Below are 18,310 nucleotides of genomic sequence, written 5' to 3' on the forward strand. Positions count from 1 at the left end.
GGCTGTCCTGTGCATTGTAGGATGTTCAGCAATATCCCTGGCCTCTACCCACTAGACGCCAGTAGCGCAGAGCTCCAATCCTCCAGATATGACCACCAAAAGTGTCTCCAGACATTGCCAAATATCTCCTAGGGGACAAAATGGAAGACCAATTGAGAAGACCAAAGACGATATAAAACCAAACCCTTTGTGCCTTTGCCAATTCAAATTGTTCCTTTGATCCCATGATCAACCTCTACCTACCTACCACCAGCCTAAAACACAGACAGTCACAAATGCCCTCACATTCTTCATGCCAAAGCCCTTAAACATTGTCTAGAGTTCTGCCTCTGAACCATATGTGGCCAATTTGGCTAGGAGGAGAGAAGCAGGCGCTGGTAACTGTTTCCCACCCTTCACTGACATGGATGTTCATGCTTATCACTTTTAATGTATATAAATTCATAATGTCTTGACTTCTGAAGCTCTAAAATGGCCCCAGTTTCTTTAACTGCTAGCCACACTCTGCAACTTCATGCTCCCTCATGAATATTGTTTCAACCATAATTTAATTAAATATGTTTGTTCTACCTTGCAATTGTTTTTCTCATTTGGCACTTAAATATACAATATGATCCAGGCTCAAAATATTTATTTCCTGAAATTAACCTAGATTAGAGCCAATTAATTAAAACTGGGAGAGGGGATTTATAGAATTTAAAAAACCCAAAAAACAAAAAACGCTTTCTCTAATTCATCCCACAACAAAGCAACACATATTAGCTCATATAAATTTTCTTATTATGCCTCCTAATATAGTCAAGGGATGTTTATTCTTCCTGCTCCAGGTTGTCTGGTGTTTGAAGCACCAAGGAAAATGGGCAGAGGAAGTGATTTCCTCTACGGAAGAAACATTATTAATGAATTCTTCCCTATGGAAAACTCTGAAAAGTGGATCTACCATTACTAGATTCGTAATCTTGAGTAAGCACCTTAGTCTCTGCCGGCGTGTTTCACCTTTGGTAAAATGAGAATGGTGATACCTACCCTCTAGGGCATGTTGAATGAGATAATCTGTTTTAAGCTCTTAGCCCTGTGCCTGACATACAGGTGTTTAAGAAGTCATTTTCTATGCCACTTCCCTTTGTCCCCAGTACCGGTTAAATACTTTGTGAGGTTCAGTGCAAAATGGAAAGGGTCCCTTATTCAAAATTATTAAGAATTTCAAGACAACAGCAGAACATGAAACCATTTCTGGGGCCCTTCTAAGCAGCTCTCTGTTATGGCGTAGGTTGTACACTCATAAAGCCAGCCCGGCTTACTCCTCTAGGGTTTTCAAGGTTCTATTTGTCTATCCTTCTACTAAATTAAAAGCCACTCTTCAATTTCATAATTGACAGGGAAATAAATGCAACTAAAGAAGGCTTGATTATGTGTGTTGTTTTTCAATGCTGGCTCACTTTTACTCAAGCTGTTGAGTGTTAGTGAGCCCAGAGCTCTTATAAAGGAGCTGTTTTCATTTGCCATGGTATTGTAGAGGTGTGTATCATTCTCAACATGGAGGAATCAAAAAAAATACTTTAGTTGTCTACAAGTAATTGGACCCTTGAAGATAGGCCAAGAGGCACTTAGTGGCCAAAGAGGTACTTAATTCAAAAGGTCAGAAGCTCTTTATCTAGACTTATCAAACAGCATTCACAAAGAAAGCAGCATTGTTCTAAATCGCTGTTTTAGATCCTAGACTGGGCACTTTTGGGGAACTGGTCCAGATGTCTAAGTGTAAAATACCCAAAGAGGAAGATTTGGTCTCCAAACCACTGAGCCCCAGGTCTGCCTGTTATTCCCTCTCCTTTATGGATGCATCAACATGTCCTTTAAAGGATTTCTCGGGCCGGCCCCGTGGCTTAGCGGTTAAGTGCGTGCTCTCCGCTGCCGGCGGCCCGGGTTCGGATCCCGGGTGCGCACCGAGGCACCACTCCTCCAGCCATGCTGAGGCCGCATCCCACATACAGCAACTAGAAGGATGTGCAGCTATGACAGACAACTATGTACTGGGGCTTTGGGGGAAAAATAAATAAATAAAATCTTTAAAAAAAAAAAAAATAAAATAAAGGATTTCTCAATGTTCTCACATCCTATTTATAAGAGCAGATCCTGTAAAAATACAAAATGTGTGTGAATATGTACATATATACGTATACATACACTGCCGCACCTCCAGGCACACAAGGTATCTTAACAGAAGGCAGAGATTTGACATTTATTAAGCACCTCCTATGTGCCAGGTGTTTTATATACACTGGAAGATTAGAGTATGTTAGTTTTCATCCATTCATTCATTTACTCTCAACACCCAAGACGGCTTTTTTTTTTTTTACAGTGGAGATACTGAGGCTCAGAGCAGTTATGTAACCTGCCCCAAATCACACAGTTAGTAAGTTGGAAGATCTGGACTGGAGATTTTATGACCTCAAAGCTCATATAATATCAAAATCCTATTCAGTTTAGATGATTAAAAATCAGGGGTCCAATTTGTCACAGTCTCTTTGAATCAAACAAACAAAATGCAACAAATTTCAACATACTTGCTAATCTTATTCGTGTATATGGCCGCCTTGCTCTTACCATAATTTTCACCCTTTCCCCCACTCCCACTACTATAAATGGCTCAGCATCTTATGGTTAGCAATTTTGCTAACAGTTGATGGGGAGAACAGAATGGCCTCTCAGCAAAGATTAAAGGTTAACTTTAATTCGTGGTGTGGAACTAACACCGAAGACCTCAAGAAAAAAACGAGCTGTTCGGAATGACAATTCCTCACTTCCGGCCTCGACTGCGCGGGAGGGAACTTCCGCACGTGGGCCCGGAGGATTCCCAGCCCGCGCCGCCCTCCGGGTAACTGGCTGGTCGGCCCGGACGGCGCAGGCGCCAGGGCCGGAGCGGCTGGGGCCGGTCGGCCCGCGGTTTCCCTGGAGACCGGGCGGAAGCGGCCGGAAGCTGCGCTGCGGTTGGCCGCGGCTGGATGGAGACGCAGGGGGTGGAGCCTGAGGAGGAAGGCGGCCGCGACCAGGAAGAGGACGCGTCTCGGGCCATGGAGCGGTTGGAGGCGGGGGCAGCCGGCAGCTCGCCGGAGCCTGAGGAGTCCGACGATCTTCTTTGGTGTAAATGAGAAGGGCGGGGCGGGCGGACACCCAGGGCGGCGGCCGCGGCCGTTGGGGTGTGACGGTCCCCGCCCCCCTCGGTTCCTTTCCGTCGTCCCGGCTCCGTCGAGAGAGCTGCCCTTCATTAGTGTTTTGTGGCTAAGACCCCGAGCGGGACAGCTTCGCCTAGTAGGAATAGGGTGGGTGCGTCAGTGTGTTCGTGGAGGGTGCATCTGTGGTGCCTTAGACCGCCCAGTGAAAGCCTAAGAAGCTCCCGGGCGGGTTAAGGTGCAGAAATGGAGAACCTTGTCGCCCTCCCGGCACAGGTTGGGGCCTGGCCTCAGCCCGCGCTGGAAGAAATGGCTCGGAACCGAGGACGAGGCACGTCTGCAGTGGCCGCCTCTGCGGTGACCCACTTCCAGCCCGTGGGCTCTACTTTGTACCACCCAACCCCAGCGCCTGGGGCCGGGGCTCTGCTTTCCTGCACTTTTTTTTTTTTTAATTGGAATAATTTTAGGTTTAGGGGTAGCTTTTCCTAACGTTAATAATCTTACAACACCACGGTACATTTGTTAAAACTAAGAAATTAACGTTGGCATAATATTGTTAACTAAAGTGCCAGCTTTATTCAGATTTTACCAGTTTTTTCCACTGATTTTTTTTACTGTTCCAGGATCCAAACCAGAACACCACATTGCATTTAGCCTGCCTTGTTGTTAACTGGTGTTAAGAGCTGGAATCCTCTCTGTCAACCCCTCGCCCCCCCATGGCATGAACTACTTTTAAAATCCAAGAAATATTTACTTATTCTTTCAATTTAGCGAATATTTATTGGTAGTCTGTTATATGCCAGACACTGTTCTAGGAACTGGGAATTAAGCGCTGAACCAGATAGTCCTGCTCTCATCTGAGAGCTAAATACAGTCCCCTGGAACCCGTAGGTTCTGTCTTCTGCTGTTTTGTATTTCTGATTTTTTTTTTTTTTTTAAGTCTAAGGACATGCCGCTTAGAATAATTTTTGTTGGTTGAAATCAGCGTTTAAACTTGTCTGCCCCTTCCTATTTACTCTGAATTTTACTATAAACTTCCTGGTGGTAGGATTACCTCTTGCATCTTCCATTATTGATCAATTCCTGAAATTTATTACTATCCTGAGAAAAATACAGTGCACAAAGAAATGCTAAATAAACAGGACTGAAGACCCTACTATAGATGGAGTTTCTCTCATGTTTGTAATTTTTAGATGCTTTGACACAAAGAATAAATCCAGGAAAAAACTTTTAAAGTCACTCTGCATTCTTCTTTCTCAATTACCATGTTTTAAGGAATGGCCAGTTGCTCAGAGATGATAAGCAGCCTGAATATATTTTTGTATTTTTTTTGCGCATTGTGCATGCAGTTCATGATCAGCTGGAGCCAGCAGGAAGTTCTTCATCCAGAGTCATAGTGCACGTGGATCTGGATTGCTTTTATGCACAAGTAGAAATGATCTCAAATCCAGAACTAAAGGGCAAACCTTTAGGTAATTCTAGTCATTAATAATGTTTTCATAGTGTGATAGGATTAGCTCCTCATTTATTGTTTATTATGTTCTGATTTATTAACCATACTAAGAAAGATTTGGAAGCAGTTCTTAAGGTGTTTTATGGATGATCTTTGCTTCACTGCCGGGTGTAAACTTTATAAGGCTCATTTATTAAATGGTGAATTTGATGGAGGTAGTATGGCCAACTGAACAAATGAACAGAACCCATAATAAACTTGTAGTCTTTCTCAATGTTTGAAATTTTATAATCCTCTTATCTCAAAAACAGCCTCTTTTATAACATTTTAATGGAAGCTTTCAACTATCCTCCCATTTTGAAATTAACTCTTGAATTGTGTAATGTCTGACAAAATAGTTGGATTTTGAACAGGACCTTGAATATTAAGGCAAGCGTTCCATAAAAGCACAAGTATCTTTTTAAATAAAAGGCAGAGAAATTTTATGTTGAGGATTTACTTATTAGTATGCTAGCTTGTTTTAACATTTTTATTATATCTTAAATTGGAAAAGTAATTTAAATTTCCAAAAATTTCTTTTATGCATGTAGTAAGGATTTATCTTTAGTATAAGCTTCAAGAGCAATTTTGGTTCACCTGCTGCTACCCTCTTGTGCCTGGTTTGGTTCTGATAAATCCCAATTCAACCCCGCCTAGTTGATTTACTAAAGAACAAAGGGATGACTAGTTTTTGGTACACCAAGTTCAGTCTAGGATCTTTAAATTTACCTAAGGATGTCAAGGAGTTAGGATTAGGGGGCCTAAGTTTTCTCCTAAATGCATTTCTAATTAGTAGCATTGTAACACAAGGTGTTTTGTAGATAATGCTTAATAAAAAGATATTGTGTAATTAAGACTCGGGAATGAATGTGTATTGGGAAGTGAGGGATGTGATGATGAAAGTTTCTAGCAGAAAGCATATGTAGACTTTCATCTATTACTCAATAAATATGACTACTTAACTTGGGCTGGTGAGGTATAGTGGTGAGTCCATATAATTCAGCATTAAAAGACTACTTTTTTAGTTAAGGACGTTACCAGTCTGGTTTTTTATATAGTTCACTGATAAATCTTAAATTACTTTTGACCCAATGTTCTATTTTTGGGCATAATCTGAAATCTTTATGTGAAATAATGTTTCTTTGTCTTGTTTATATTATTGAAATTTTAGAAACAAGTGTCTTACATTAGGGGAATGGGCATAACATTTTTTTTCTTCTTGTTTGTGTTTTACATATTTTAAATGAGTTACTTTTATAGAGGTAAACAAGTAGTCAACTTGTGTAAAGAGAAACGCAAATAATTTTAGCAATCTTAAGTCACCAGTAAACTAGAATTTGATCCAGTCTGTAGAAGATCATAATTTAATCACTTTTGATAATGAGAGGACTCATAATGCCCCCTCACTATCTAATCTTTTCTGCAGATTACTATGAAGAACAGTCCAATAATTAGAACATTTACTGGGGAGAGATCCCTAATAATTGTAACAGAACATTGCTTTATATTCATTGGAAAGTTAGACGATAAGTGAATTTTTTTAGCAGCAACCGGTAATTAATTGTACTCAGTTATTTTCATCTGCTTTATGTTTTGGTAAAACATGGCCTAGAGTTATGTATAGAAAAAAATCCTGGAAGGATTTTATTTGTATCTTTTTGCTGAAGATTCCATAGAATATATTGATTTATGGTAATTTTTGTTAAATTCTACTTCATAGAACTTTGATGAATGGAGTCTACATTTTTTAACTGAGACAGAGCTTTTTATTCTTATCAAAACAAATTGCATTACAACTTACAATTATAATATGGAATTAATTATGTTTTAAGATGTTTCTTCCATCCTGCTCAGTTTTCTCATAAAATGTTTATTTTTTCAGGGGTTCAGCAGAAATCTTTGATGGTTACCTGCAACTATGAAGCTAGGAAACTTGGAGTTAAGAAATGTATGAGTGTCAGAGATGCAAAAGAAAAGTGTCCACAACTGGTATTAATTAATGGAGAAGACTTGACTCGTTACAGAGAGATGTCATATAAGGTTACAGGTATATATTATGGACAGTATACTTTCAGCATTAATTTTTATATAGGATGCTTATTCACTACATGTATCTTTTAATAAATGTAAAATACCGTAAGTCAGTTCCTTTTTGCTAATAACTTTTTATTTTGGGTCTTGCCTGCTTTAAAAAAATTTTAATGTGAGAGATGACTTTATGTGTTATGAGTAATGTTGACAAAAAGAGTATAGTTGGAAGGGATTTGAATTCTGTCATGACTAATGTGTTTTTATAAATATGAGAAAAAATGTAAAACAAAATTTAAAAGAAAATGGGAAGATGTACCAAAGAAACTCAAATATTTTTTATTTTAAGTGCCAAATTTAAATGAATTATGAAGAAATATGCTATACTCTAATACACTAATGGTACTTGGGAGAAGCTTCTGTAGTGTTCAAGTAACATACTTAAAAACTGATCTGTTAAGAATTATTAACAAAAATAATGGATATATTAATTTTTTCTTAGATTTTATGTGTGTATTAAATATTACAGTGTAGGTAAACTCCCTCATACTAAGGTTTGGGTTTGAATCTTAGTGTTTTAGTTAATTACAGGAAAAATGAAAATGTGTGTACTGGCATATTGCAAAGATATATAATTTAAAAATATGTAAGAATCAGTTTTTTATTTAATTTTTTGCTATTTTTTTTGTTCTTTTGTAATTTGTAGCAGTTTCCCGATGAAAGCGTTAAATACCATAATATCCAAAAGCTCTTAAAAATTAGCAAGAAAAAGAAACTCCAGAAAAATGCACAAAGGATATGAATAGGCAGTTGACAAAAAGAGCAAGCCCAACATCCAACAATTAAGTGGAAAAAGAATGCTCAAATTTGTTAGTGGCTAAGGAAAATTGAATTAGTAAGATATTTTATATCCATCATACCTGCTAAAAAATAATGAGAAAAAGTAGAAATGTAAAGTATTACGGCCTTTTTAAAAAAGCAATCTAGAAACATTTTTTGAAATTAAAGATACATGTTATATTCTTTACCCCAGTGATCTCACTGCTGGAGATTTATCTAATAGAAATAAAATCATAAAACATACATACAAAAATGTTTATTGTAGCATGGTTCGTAATTGGTAGAAATGTGCAATGAATACATATGCTCATCAGGATAAGAACGGCTAAACAAGCTGAGAGTTCCCTATGATGGAATATTATATAGCCATTAAAAAGCATGCATTGGTGTTATACTGTTTGACCTATAGAGAGATGCCTTGTTGTTCAGTGAGTAAAAGGCAAGATGCAAAAACATGTATCACATTTTTCTATATGTGTAAAACAGTGGCCCAAACCCCTTCCTCCACATATGTGTATGTCTATATATGAAAAGGAAGAGAGACGCGAGAAGATATATACTAGGTTTCTAACATTGGTTAACTTCTGGAGGGGAAAAGGCAGTGCTGAAATGGGAGGAAGCGGGAAGAAGAGTTAGTCAAGCAAAACAGAGAAGACTACGGTCCCAAGATATCACTTGTACATCTATGCAAAATTGTGTGTGTCTGAATATTAAGAAGTTAATTTTTAGGGGCCGGCCCTGTGGCGTAGTGGTTAAGTGCACGCGCTCCGCTGCTGGCGGCCTGGGTTCAGATCTTGGGCGTGCACCGAGGCACCACTTGTCAGGCCATGCTGTGGCGGTGTCCCATATAAAGTGGAGGAAGGTGGGCACAGATGTTAGCCCAGGGCCAGTCTTCCTGAGCAAAAAGAGGAGGACTGGCATGGATGTTAGCTCAGGGCTGATCTTCCTCACACAAAAAAAATTAAAAAAAACAGGTTAATTTTTATTGTACACAGAAGAGGTTATATAACACATACAGTTGTACATTTGCCTTTATTCTTGGTGATCTTTCATATCATTCATACAGCTTGACCTGATTCTTTTTAGTGCTTTTGTGGTATTCCACTGTATTTTGTTTCATATTTGTTTAACCAGTTTTTTAGTGATATGAAGACAGTATGTCCACTTTATGCTTATAGTCTGTACATAATTATTAATAGCACCTCCTACCTTTCAAAAAATGTCTTGTTTTGGATGATAAATTATATAGTTTCCTCTATAGTGGTGGATTATTAGGCTCTTACCAACTTTTTGCTCATATAAATATATGCTTCAGTAGACGGTTTCACGTAGAAATTTCGGCATACTTTTATGGGGATATCCATAAGGTAAGTTCCTACAGGTTAATTGCTAGGTCAAAGGTAATTTGCATTTAAAATTTTGAATACTGCTTATACGTTGCACTTGAGGTTGTCCCAACATACTGCTAGTATGTATGAGAGTGTTAGATATTCTCAAATTGTAAAGATTTTGCTTGGTAGGTGAAAAAAATAGTAAATCATTGTTTTGACATGCATTTCTCTATGAGTAAGTTTGAGCATTTTTTCATATATTTTTGCTCATTTATATATATATTTTCTGTGAATGGCCTATTCACTTGGGCCTATTTTTCATTTGGATTGTTCATCTTTTTTCTAATTAGTTTGTGTCATTTTTTTGGAAGTTAAGGAAAGTAGCTCTTTGATGGCCATGTGTTATAAATATATTTCCAAATTGTGTTTTGTCTTTTTTACATTATTTATGGTGTCAGACTTATATCAGTCTTTCTCTTATGACTTCTGTGCCACTGCACCTTTTCACAATAAAAATATACTGGAAACTCAGTGAGTAAATTTGGGTTTTTACACTGATTTTATAAAGTATCTTGAAAGAATTAAAAATGCACTAATAACAAGAAATATTCTAAGCATGATTTGTGCATTGATAAAAAGTTATTTTGTTAATTTTTCTCATAGCGTTTTCTGAATTGAAGTAGGAACATTGCCTTTAGTCCCGTACTGAATTTATCTCTGACCTGTTTATGATGTATAACCTTATTGTTTATTCTACATTTTTATTCTACAGTATATATACTTTTTTGTCTAGAGAGTTTTTTTCTCTAATTATCTCCTCTCTTTGGCCTTGCAAAATTATGTGTAAAAATAAATGCATCTTATTTATAAAGTTGACAGCAAAAAGAGATTAACTTCAGGAATAGGATAAGTGATTTATCCCTGTGACCTAGTAATAGAACCAATGTAATCGGTCAGTATTCAGTGGTCCACCAGTTGTGTGCACGATTCTGTATTTAACTTGTTTTTCTGTTTAGTACTTAAAACTTTGTCCTTTATTTTTCTCATGTAGTATTATTTTGATAAACTATTTTGTTTCCTACCTGTTACTCTTAGATATCAGGTATATACTTTTGAAAAAAAATTGCAGAAATTGATGAGGGAAATGCGAAATAACTCTTTTATATGATCAGACACGTTGTCAGTCTCTCCTCAGAGTATATAAATTGTTTTCTCTAGGTAGATTGGAAGTGATTTTTGGTGGTCACCAGGTCACGTTATTATCTTTATTAATTGTTTTCGCCTGATATTATCAGTATTGGCATCATAAAACAAGGTATTTTTCATATTTGTGTAAAAAACTGATCTGTGTGGAATGACATAGTCTTTTTTTTTCTGAGCTTTCAGATTATGGGGCTTCAAGAACCTATGCATTTTTGTATAATAAAAGGCTGGTAATTTGTTTTCTGCCATCCAGCTGGTTTCAGTAGGTGATTCAGAGAGAAGTAAATCTTCTTGATGATTTCAAAGTTTTTATTAGTCTTAATCCTAAAAGTGAGAATTGATACCTCAAATCTTGTTTCACTTCAATTTAGTAATCATTTGACTTAAGGACTAGGTATTGTGTTAGACGCGGGACATTCAAATACATGTAATTCATTGGCCATCTCTGCCCTTAAGGAATAAGCTGGAGGATGACTAATCAAAATATTGCATTGTAGTATATTTTGAAAATTAAGTGACTTTTTTTGTCTCACTAATTGGAAGTTTTAAATTTTATTTTGTTTTTTGCCTTTTTAAAACTCTTGTGGAAAGTATAGCTAGACTATGTTATTACTTGTTTTTACTTTTCTAGGCAGACTATAATTTATTCTTTGACCCACTGCTTCAAGATCATAATTAACTATAAGCATTGATATTTAATATACTACAGATACGGAAATTATAAGTATAGGAGATTGAACTAAATATATTGCTATGAATATCTGCCCAGGGAATGTCATTTTTAGACTTATTTTGTTGGAAAATATTGCTTTTATTCAAAATGTAGTGCGGAAAAAAAAAATCTCAGTTAACTGAGGACTTTATTAAAGATATTGTGGAACTGTGAATATATGTAAAACCTTTAACAAATATTTGATGTATTTTTTAAGCATGAAATAGTTCAATTTATTCTATTTATAACTTCAGTTACATCTGTGCTCTAATATTATTTCAATTTAGAGTTGTTGGAAGAATTTAGTCCAGTTGTTGAGAGACTCGGATTTGATGAAAATTTTGTGGATCTAACAGTAGTGGTTGAGAAGAGACTACAGCAACTTCAAAGGGATGAACTTTCAGCGCTGACTGTGTCAGGTCATGTATACAATAATCAGTGTAAGTGGGTTCTTATTCTTTTTGTTTAGTAACTAAAAGTACATACATTTCATGATGTTCAGTGAATTCAGTGAGTTGACTGTGTCCTTCTGAAAGTTTTATGGCTTTTGTTGGAGGGATAGCCATATTTCAGTAATCTGTCTGAGATGACTAAAATTAGGTATTGCTTGCTAGTCCATATTAAGTAGGCAGAAAATGAGATTTTGATGACATGTAGCTGAATGCTCTGTGCACTTTTTCAGTTCTCTGACACTGTCTGTGTGTTACCATTTTTAAGAGCCATACCTCTTTAGGTTATCCTTAAGTTATAGGAGTTGGCTTGATAATATGCTTTTTAAAATAATTTTTGATTCTCCTAAAACTATCTTTAAGCAAAATTTTGAGGTAGTCTAAATTTGCCTTTGTTGCCTCTTTTGCTTGTTTCTTTCTATTTGCGAATCTCCAAGGCACCAAGACCCTCCTGTTGCCCTCTGACTTCCCGAGTTACCCCTGTGGAAGCTTGTCCAGGCCTACCTGCCGTCTTTTGCAAGCTCATATTTAAGTAGTTAAATAATCTTTGCCAACTCTTAGCAAGAAAGCAGAATGGTTCATCTCCTTCTCATATTAAAGTATAAATGACTGATGGTATTTCCAGGGATATTTGTATTTGAAAATAAGCTGCACTTAGCTCCAGTGAATATCCAGTTAGACTTTCAAACGTCTTGTGACTCTGCTGCTGGACTCCCACATCATACCACTTAGAAGACATGCTACTCTGCTGTTGTTTAAGACTTGCCCTGACCCTCTTGCTCCTAGGTCTCAGCATGTGCTTCCTCTTATCCCCCTTTTTGGAGAGCTGGTGATCAATCTCCAGTCTAGTTCTCTACCTCCCTGATATTCAACAAGAAAAGAGGTAGAGCTACAGTTCTCTTCTAGAAGAAGACATGATGCTTTTCACGTGTCTTTTGTATCTGTGCTCTTTTGTCACTTAGAAGAGCTGAGTAGCAGGAAGGTTCCAAATATATTTCTATCTAATTTTTCAAGCAAACTCAGACTTTATGGTTAGAACATATTATGGAGAACTCAGTTTTATATGCTAAAAAGAAAATGTCTAAGTCTTCATGAATTCTTCTCTTCACAAGATTTTGTTAAAAATTTTTTCAAACCTACAAAAAAGTTAACAGAATAGTACAATGAGAACACTTATTATGCCCATTCTTGTAGATACACCTGTTGTTATTTTGCCACATTTGCTTTATCTTGCTCTCTCTCGATTGATTGATTAGTGAGACATTTAAAAGTAAATTACAGACATCATGACACTTCATCCGTAAATACTCCTGACGATAAGGACTGTCTCATATAACTTGAATACCATTTTCACACCTAAGAAAATTTGTTCCATATAATTTCCATACACCTTTTATAAAAGATCTCTTAAACTATATACAGATCCAAAATTATTTTCAGTAGCACATTTCTAGCACATAAAGTTTGTATTCAGATCTTTAAAGCTGTAATGTTAGCTTTCTTATTAATGTAATACTTTTACTTCTATGCTTACTTACATGTAAACATGAGTAAAAGTTTTACTAATGTCAATAAGAATTTTTTATGAGAGATCAGTTTTCATGATCTGTTAATCATTAAGCACTCCCAGTATGTACTCACTATCACAGGCCATTAGAATTCACTTGTGGTAGTTGTTTACTTCTCAGAATTCCTGTGAAGAATGAGAGAGATAAGTGGGTGGCATTATGGAGGTGTTGGTGGGAGAGGGCTGGGGGTCATATAGGTTAAGCCTTGTACCCTTTTTAAACTCAAAATTAAATTTTTTGGTGGTGACCTTTAACGACATTGACTGTTTTGTAGCTGTAAACCTGCAGGACGTCTTGCACATCAGACTCCTTGTTGGATCGCAGATTGCAGCAGAGATGCGGGAAGCCGTATACAATCAGCTGGGTCTCACTGGCTGTGCTGGAGTAGCTTCTAATAAATTATTGGCAAAATTAGTTTCTGGTGTCTTTAAGCCAAATCAACAAACAGTCTTATTACCTGAAAGTTCTCAAGATCTCGTTTATAGTTTGAACCACATAAAGAAAATACCTGGTAAGACAAATCTATTTGAAATGTACATATTGGTTTTATTGTATTTCTTTAATTTTAAAAATTATAGATGCATGTCATTCTTAGAGCCTGTGTAGTGGGCTCTTGGGAGGAAACCAGAAAATCTAATGTTTTCTGGAGGGAATCTGTATTAGGAAGTATATGAAAGTACTTTTCTGGTTTCACCTACTTTTGTATAGTTTTAATATGATCATGAAAGTTATAACCTGGAAACATATGGTCCTGTATTTCCAGTCCCCGATTCATACTCTTACACCGTACATTGCATCTAGAGAGGGGAATGGGTCTTTTACTAACTCTATTTTGGGATTATGTATAAAATATTAGGGCTACAAGGGACCCTTCCAAAGCGTCTAGGCCAAGTTTTCATCTTAAAGATGAGGGACCTGATTTTCTTGAGGGGGTCAGTGACCTATTCACATAATGGGGAAGTTTGTATGTTTGAAGATCAAATACTTAACATTTTTATAGACCATCAATAATGGATACATTAAGCTTAATTTTTATGGCATTGTTGGGGCATAAGATGTGATAATTCTGTGGAAGTGAATTTCTAAGACAACTGAAACTTAACCTTTAGATGTCATAATTTCACTTTTTTTTTATGTTTAACTTTTTTTAATTGATGTCATAATAGTTTATAACATTGTGAGATTCCAATTGTACATTATTACTTGTCAGTCACCATATAAATGTGCCCCTTCACCCCTTGTGCCCACCCCCCAGCTCACTACCCCCTGGTAACCACCAAACTGTTCTCTCTATCCTTGTGTTAGTTTATATTCCACATATGAGAGAGGTCATACAGTGTTTGTCTTTCTCTGTCTGGCTTATTTCACTTAACATAATACCCTCCAGGTCCATCCATGTTGTTGCAAATGGGACGATTTTGTCTTTCTGCATGACTGAGTAGTAGTCCATTGTATATATAGCACATCTTCTTTATCCAGTCATCTGTTGCTGGCCACTTGTGCTGCTTCTACGTCTTGGCTGTGGTGAATAATGCTGTGATGAACATAGGGGTGCATAAGCCTCTTTGGATTGTTGATTTCAAGTTCTTTGGATAAATACGCAGAAGTGGGATAGCTGGATCATAAGGTATTTCTATTTTTAATTTTTTGAAGTATCTCCGTACTGTTTTCCATAGAGGCTGCACCATTTTACATTCCCACCAGCAGTGAATGAGGGTTCCCTTTTCTCCACATCCTCTCCAACATTTGTTGTTTTTTGTCTTGGTGGTTATAGCCAGTCTCACGAGTGTAAGGTGATATCTTAGTGTGGTTTTGATTTGCATCCCCCTGATGATAAGTGATGTTGAACATCTTTTCATATGCCTATTGGCCATCTGTATATCTTCCTTGGAAAAATGTCTGTTCATACCCTCTGCCCATTTTTTGATTGGGTTATTTGTTTTTTTTTTGTTGTTCAGATGTGTGAGTTCTTTATACATTATAGAGATTAACCCCTTGTTGGATATATGGTTTGCAAATATTTTCTCCCAGCTGCTGGGTTGTCTTTTCATTTTGATCCTGGTTTCCTTTGCCTTGCAGAAACTCTTTAGTCTGATAAAGTCCCACTTGGTTATTTTTTCTTTTGTTTCCCTTGTCCAAGTAGACATGGAATTTGAGAAGATCCCTTTATGACCAACGACGAATAGTGTACTGTCTACTTTATAGTTTTATAGTTTCAGGTCTCACCTTCAGGTCTTTGATCCATTTTGGGTTAATTTTTATGTATGGTGAAAGCAGATGGTCTCCTTTCATTCTTTTGCAAGTGGCTGTCCAATTTTCCCAGCACCATTTATTGAAGAGACTTTCCTTTGTCCATTGCATGTCCTTTGCTCTTTTGTCGAAGATTAGCTGCCCATAGATGTGAGGTTTTATTTCTGGGGTTTCAATTCTGTTCCATTGATCTGTGTGTCTGTTTTTGTACCGGTACCATGCTGTTTTGATTACTATCGTTTTGTAGTATGTTTCGAAGCCGGGGATTGTGATGCCTCCAGCTTTGTTCTTTTTTCTCAGGATTGCTTTAGCTATTTGGGGTCTTTTCTTGCCCCATATGAATTTTAGGATTCTTTGTTCTATTTCTGTGAAGAATGTCATTGGGATTCTGATTGGGATTGCATTGAATCTGTAGATTGCTTTAGGTAGTATGGACATTTTAATTATGTTTATTCTTCCAATCCATGTACATGGGATATCTTTCCATTTCTTTGTCATCATCAATTTCTTTCAATAATGTCTTACAGTTTTCATTGTATAGGTCTTTCACCTCCTTGGTTAAATTTATTTCTAGATATTTTATACTTTTTGTTGTGATTGTAAATGGGATTGTATTCTTGAGTTCTCTTTCTGTTAGTTCATTGTTAGAGTATAGAAATGCAACTGATTTTTGTAAGTTGATTTTGTACCCTGCAATTTTGTTGTAGTTGTTGATTATTTCTGATAGTTTTTGGACGGATTCTTTAGGGTTTTCTATATATAAAATCATGTCATCTGCAAACAGCGAGAGTTTCACTTCTTCATTGCCTATTTGGATTCCTTTTATTCCTTTTTCTTGCCTAGTTGCTCTGGCCAGAGCTTCCAACACTATGTTGAATAACAGTGGTGAGAGTGAGCACCCTTGTCTTGTTCCTGTTCTCAGAGGGGTGGCTTTCAGTTTTTCCTCATTGAGTATGATGCTGGCTGTGCGTTTGTCATATATGGCCTTTATCATGTTGAGGTACTTTCCTTCTATACCCATTTTGTTGAGAGTTTTTATCATAAATGGATGTTGGATCTTGTCGAATGCTTTCTCTGCCTCTATTGAGATGATCGTGTGGTTTTTGTCCCTCATTTTATAACTTCACATTTTTAACCTCTGTGTGATTCCAAAATGTCATATGTTACCTTGCCTTCCTTAATATAGTATAATCGTAGCTTGAAGTTTTTTGGGTGACTCAGAGTCTGCGGTCTGAAGAACAATTACTATGTCAGGCTGTAATAAATTGAGGACTATGTGCTGATACCTGACTTATTACTCAGCCTTACATTTTTGAGTGCTTGTATTTGTTTTTTTTTTACAGGCTTTCTCTTTTCTTCCTTATTGCCGAATTGCCTGCCCTCTTTTTTTCAGCTGTGAAAATATCTGTCACTCCACTTTAGTAATTCTCCATACACACCTAGCCCCTTTGATTTACTTCTTTTATTGTGCAAGGAAAGCAGATAGCTGTAGAATTAATTTATGTTAATTAATTAATTTTTTTTTTGTGAGGAAGATCGTCCCTGAGCTAACATCTGCCAATCCTCCTCTTTTCTTTCTTTTTTTTTTTTTTTGCTGAGGAAGACTGGCCCTGGGCTAACATCCATGCCCATCTTCCTCTACTTTGTATGGGACGCCGCCACAGCATGGCTTGCCAAGCGGTGTGTCGGTGCTCGCCCAGGATCCGAACCGGCGAACCCCGGGCCGCCGCAACAGAGTGCAGACACTTAACCGCTTGTGCCACCGGGCCGGCCCCTAGAATTAATTTTTAAAAAATGAGAAGAGTAAGGCACTAAATTGCCTGAGCATTTCTCTGTGATAAAGTATGACTGAGTTTAATGCGAGAACTTTGTGATAGGAGTTTGCTTTCTGGTTCTTAGTTGTATTTGGGATGGTAAATATCGCCAGATATGACTTGTGGATAAATGTGAGTGTTGTATATAGGAATTGTTTAGGTTGGCGAATAAGCACATGTTAATTAATTGCTCTACTGATAGTCTTTCTTTACATGAATAATAACTGTGATTCTTGAACTTGCATGGTGTTATATAACAGGTGGTAAAAATTTCATTTTATCAAGAAAGCATTTATTGGCTGTCTCTATATTCATTATGTTATCCTAGGGTTGTTAGATTTTCACAGTCGTTCTTATATAACCATGTGCTGCATAACGATGTTTTGGTCAACAGTGGACCACAGGGCTGGCCCTGTGGCTTAGCGGTTAGGTGCGCGCACTCCGCTGCTGGCAGCCTGGGTTCGGATCCCGGGCGCGCACCGACACACCGCTTCTCCAGCCATGCTGAGGCCGCGTCCCACATACAGCAAGTAGAAGGATGTGCAGCTATGACGTACAACTATCTACTGGGGCTTTGGGGGGAAAATAAATAAATAAAATTATTTGAAAAAAAAAAAAAAAACAGTGGACCACAAATATGACAGTGGTCCCATAAGATTATAATGGAGCTGAAAAATTCCTATGGCCTAGTGATGTGGCTGTTGTAAATTCATAGCATAATGCATTACTCATGTTTTTGTGGTGATGCTGATGTAAAAAAACCTACTGAACTGCCAACCATATGAAAGTATAGCACATACGATTATATATAGTACATAATACTTGATAATGATAATAAATGACTGTGTTACTCGGTTTATTTACTATACTTTTTATAGTTATTTTAGAGTATACTCTTTCTACTTATAAAAAAGAAGAGTTTTCTGTAAAACAGCATGCTGTGTTATGCCAGCAGCAGCCTCATACATCTTGCATTCACTGCATCTCTTGATTGCATCATTTTCTCTTGTGCTTGACTTAATGTTGTGTTGTTTTGTTCATCATGGCCCCTAAGCATACAAAATCCACTGCTAATGTTGCTAGTAAAAGGCTATGTCCAGTGCTTGAACTAGAAATGAAATTGAAAGTGATTGAGGACTACTAAGGTGGAAAATCAGTGATGGTTATTGCTCACCAGTCAGGCATGTCCCATTCTCCCACAGCTACGACCTTGAAGAATTTAAGAACAAAGTGATGGAAGCTGTTAAAGGATCTGCTTCATTGAAGGCAACAAACTAACAAAAATTTGAGAAGGGTCTATATCAGACATGGAGAAACTTAAAATGACCTAGATTGAAGACAGTGCAGAAGCATATCCCTCTCAGCACCATGACGATCATGGCCAAAGCAAAGAGTTTGTTTGCAATGTTGAAAGAAAAAGTTGGACTCAACTATGATGTTGAATTTACTGCCA

At 37.1% G+C, this 18,310-nt stretch overlaps 1 protein-coding gene across 3 annotated transcripts in view; it reads left to right on the plus strand.

Annotated features, from left to right (window-relative positions):
• The first annotated feature begins 3,002 nt into the window (after window positions 1-3,002).
• The window catches only part of POLI (DNA polymerase iota), a 32,213-nt gene continuing 16,905 nt past the window's right edge, over window positions 3,003-18,310 (plus strand). For all 3 annotated transcript variants that reach the window (XM_014781425.2, XM_087439251.1, XM_087439252.1), the window contains exons 1-5: window positions 3,003-3,141; window positions 4,520-4,642; window positions 6,545-6,709; window positions 11,064-11,216; window positions 13,068-13,304. In XM_014781425.2, coding sequence (XP_014636911.1) covers window positions 3,003-3,141; window positions 4,520-4,642; window positions 6,545-6,709; window positions 11,064-11,216; window positions 13,068-13,304 — 817 coding nt within the window. The remainder of the gene's footprint in view (window positions 3,142-4,519; window positions 4,643-6,544; window positions 6,710-11,063; window positions 11,217-13,067; window positions 13,305-18,310) is intronic.

The sequence above is a fragment of the Ceratotherium simum genome, chromosome 14 (assembly GCF_057802395.1).
Source record: "Ceratotherium simum simum isolate JZ-2026a chromosome 14, ASM5780239v1, whole genome shotgun sequence".
NCBI lineage: Eukaryota > Metazoa > Chordata > Mammalia > Perissodactyla > Rhinocerotidae > Ceratotherium > Ceratotherium simum.